Genomic DNA, 2,639 nt, shown 5'->3' with positions numbered 1-2,639 from the left:
AAAATGAAGTTTACTTTGTTGATTTGCATTATTCTCCCTTCTCCACGCTCGACTCTCGCCTGTGGAGGCATATATTAAGCAATTACGAGAGTCACATTTCTGGAGAATGGGAGCTGGCGGTGCATATATATGTATATAAATATATATAATATAATATATATTTATATGTATGTATATGTATGCATGCATATGTATACATAGATATAGATATATGTATTCTTTTTGCTACGGTAAAAGGAGAAAATAAGCATTACACATATTTAAGAAGACTTGTTTATAACAAAAGTTCACATATACACATAAAGCAAAGGCTATAACACAGGAACATATTGTAGACCGGTCACTGGCTGACTTAACGCTCACTGTGGAAAATGCAAGTCATTTTCAAAATTAAGGTAGGAAAGAAAAAAAGAATGAATTTGTTTATGTAAACTTCGATTTTCTTGCAGTGCAAATTCGTACGGTTAAATACTGTCTACATCAAAAGGGATAGCTTTTCTCTTCTTTTTTTTTTCTTTTTTCTTTTTTTAATATATTCCTACAGGGGATCCACAGAAAATAAACACAGCAGCATGTGCCAACACTGAGCGACATTCCACAATGCGACCTGCCTTTGTGTGGAGGGGGGCTGCAGAGGCCCTCCGAGGCGGCCGCTCACGCCCGCCCCCTCCCCAGCCGCGCAGCGCGCAGTGTTCCGCCAGGAGCGGAGTTTCCGCGCACTGCCTCGCCCTGCGCCTGCCCCCGTGTGCGTGCCCCTGCCCTGCCGGCTGTCTGCCTGCGTGTGCGCGATACTCACTCCACTCCATCGCGCGGGCACTCGCCTGGAAAGGTCAAAATACAGCATTACACCTGCTACCGTCTAAGGGACAGTCCGGTGCGGATGCTTTGTCTGCTTTGATTCGCGCTCTCCTCTCTCTCGCTCTCGCTCTCTCTCGCTCTCTTTTTGTTTTTGTGTGTTTTTTTTAAGATAGGAGAATTAAAAAAACGAAAGAAAAAAAAAAAGGACAATCAAAAGTTGGGGGAGGAGGAGGAGGAGGAAGAGGAGGAGGAGGGCCGGGCGCCGCCCGCCGCGAGTTCACTGCACGGGGGTCTGCACCCCGTGGTGCGGCGGCGTGTCCCTGCTGGCCCCGTACACGTCCTCGGCGCCCGGCAGCGTCCCCCCCGGGGGGGTCATGCGCTTCTCTTTCTGTCTCCTGTTACAAAACCACACTCTCACCACCTCCTTCTCCAGCTGTAGGCTGTCCGCGAGCGAGGTGATCTCCTGGGCGGAGGGCTTGGGGCACTTGAGGAAGTGGCTCTCCAGCGCGCCCTTGACGCTCACCTCGATGGAGGTGCGCTTTTTCCGCTTGCGGCCCTGCGCCGCGATCTTGTCTATGCTGGTGGGGCTGCCCGAGGAGGAGTCCGCCTCCTCCAACCACTTGTTCAACAAAGGCTTCAGCTTGCACATGTTCTTGAAGCTGAGCTGCAGGGCCTCGAAGCGGCAGATGGTGGTCTGCGAGAAGACGTTGCCGTAGAGGGTGCCCAGCGCCAGCCCCACGTCCGCCTGCGTAAATCCCAGTTTGATGCGCCGCTGCTTGAACTGCTTGGCGAACTGCTCCAGGTCGTCCGAGGTCGGCGTGTCCTCGTCCGAGTGCGGGTCGTGGTGCGGCGGCGGCGGCCCGGCGGCGGCGGCGGCCGGGGCCTGCCCCGCCGCGCCGGGGTGGGCGCCGTGCGGCGGCGGCGGGTGCTCGGCGCCGTGGTGCGGCGGCCCCGGCGGCCCCGGCGGCGGCTCCTCGTGCGCGTCCCGCAGGCCGTGGTGGTGCAGCGCCGGCTGCGCGGCGCCCAGCATGCCGTTCACGGTGAAGCCGGGCGGCTGCGAGTAGAGCAGCCCCGCCTGGCCGCCGTTGGCCGCGGCCATGCCGGGCGGCAGGTGCGCCGCGCCGCCCGCCCGCCACGCCGCGTGGTGCCCGCCGCCGCCGCCGCCGCCGTGGTGCACCAGATGCGGCGCCCGCCCCGGCGGCGGGTGCGGCGGCGGCGGCAGCTCGTCGCCGCGCCCGCCCGCCTGCACCACGGCCGGCTTGATGTCGGGCTGCCCCAGCGCGCCCGCCGACCAGGGCGACTCGCCGCCGCCGCCGCCGCCGCCGCCGCCGCCGGGGCCGCCGGGGCCGCCGGGGCCGCCGCCGTGGGACAGCGCCGCGATCCACTGGTGAGCGTGGCTCAGCGGGTGCCCGTTGCTCTGCAGCGTGTAGTCCGCCTGCACCAGGGCGCCGGCGTCCCGGTAGCCGCCGCTGGGCTGCATGCCGCCCGGCGGCTCGGCGTGCACCATGGGCGAGCCGGAGGCGAGCAGGCTGTAGTGGTTAGACGCTGTGGTCGCCATGACTCGCCGAGCCGCACTGATCGCGCCGGTTAAAGGCGCCGCGCATTTGACAGCTACTTTTTCGCCTCGGGCGCCGCGCTGCGCCCGCGCCCCCCCGGCCCGCTCGGCGGGGCCCACTGCGAAGGCACGCGCGCCGGCCCCGCCCCGCCGCCGCCGCCCATTGGCTGCGCGCGCCCTGACGGACGTGGAGACCCCTGGCAACCGCCGCCGCCGCCGCCGCCCATTGGCGCGCCCCGCCGCCGCCGCCGCCGCCCCGCGCCCCGCCGCCGCCCCGCCCCCGCCC

General features: G+C 63.5%; 1 protein-coding gene across 1 annotated transcript; it reads right to left on the bottom strand.

Moving 5' to 3' along the window:
* Positions 1–237: 237 nt before the first annotated feature.
* Positions 238–2,405, bottom strand: POU3F2 (POU class 3 homeobox 2). The gene has a single exon (XM_026122131.2). It carries the CDS (start codon positions 2,354–2,356, stop codon positions 1,076–1,078), a length of 1,281 nt encoding a protein of 426 aa, XP_025977916.2. The 5' UTR covers positions 2,357–2,405; the 3' UTR covers positions 238–1,075.
* Positions 2,406–2,639: the final 234 nt, after the last annotated feature.

This window comes from Dromaius novaehollandiae, chromosome 3, assembly GCF_036370855.1.
Source record: "Dromaius novaehollandiae isolate bDroNov1 chromosome 3, bDroNov1.hap1, whole genome shotgun sequence".
Classification (NCBI taxonomy): Eukaryota; Metazoa; Chordata; class Aves; order Casuariiformes; family Dromaiidae; genus Dromaius; species Dromaius novaehollandiae.
The sequence above is the reverse complement of the archived record's forward strand: the minus strand, read 5'-3'. Positions and strand labels throughout refer to the sequence as shown.

Excerpts from the sequence above, each read along its gene's own strand:
- POU3F2 (XM_026122131.2), bottom strand. The coding sequence starts at position 2,356 with ATGGCGACCACAGCGTCTAACCACTACAGCCTGCTCGCCTCCGGCTCG.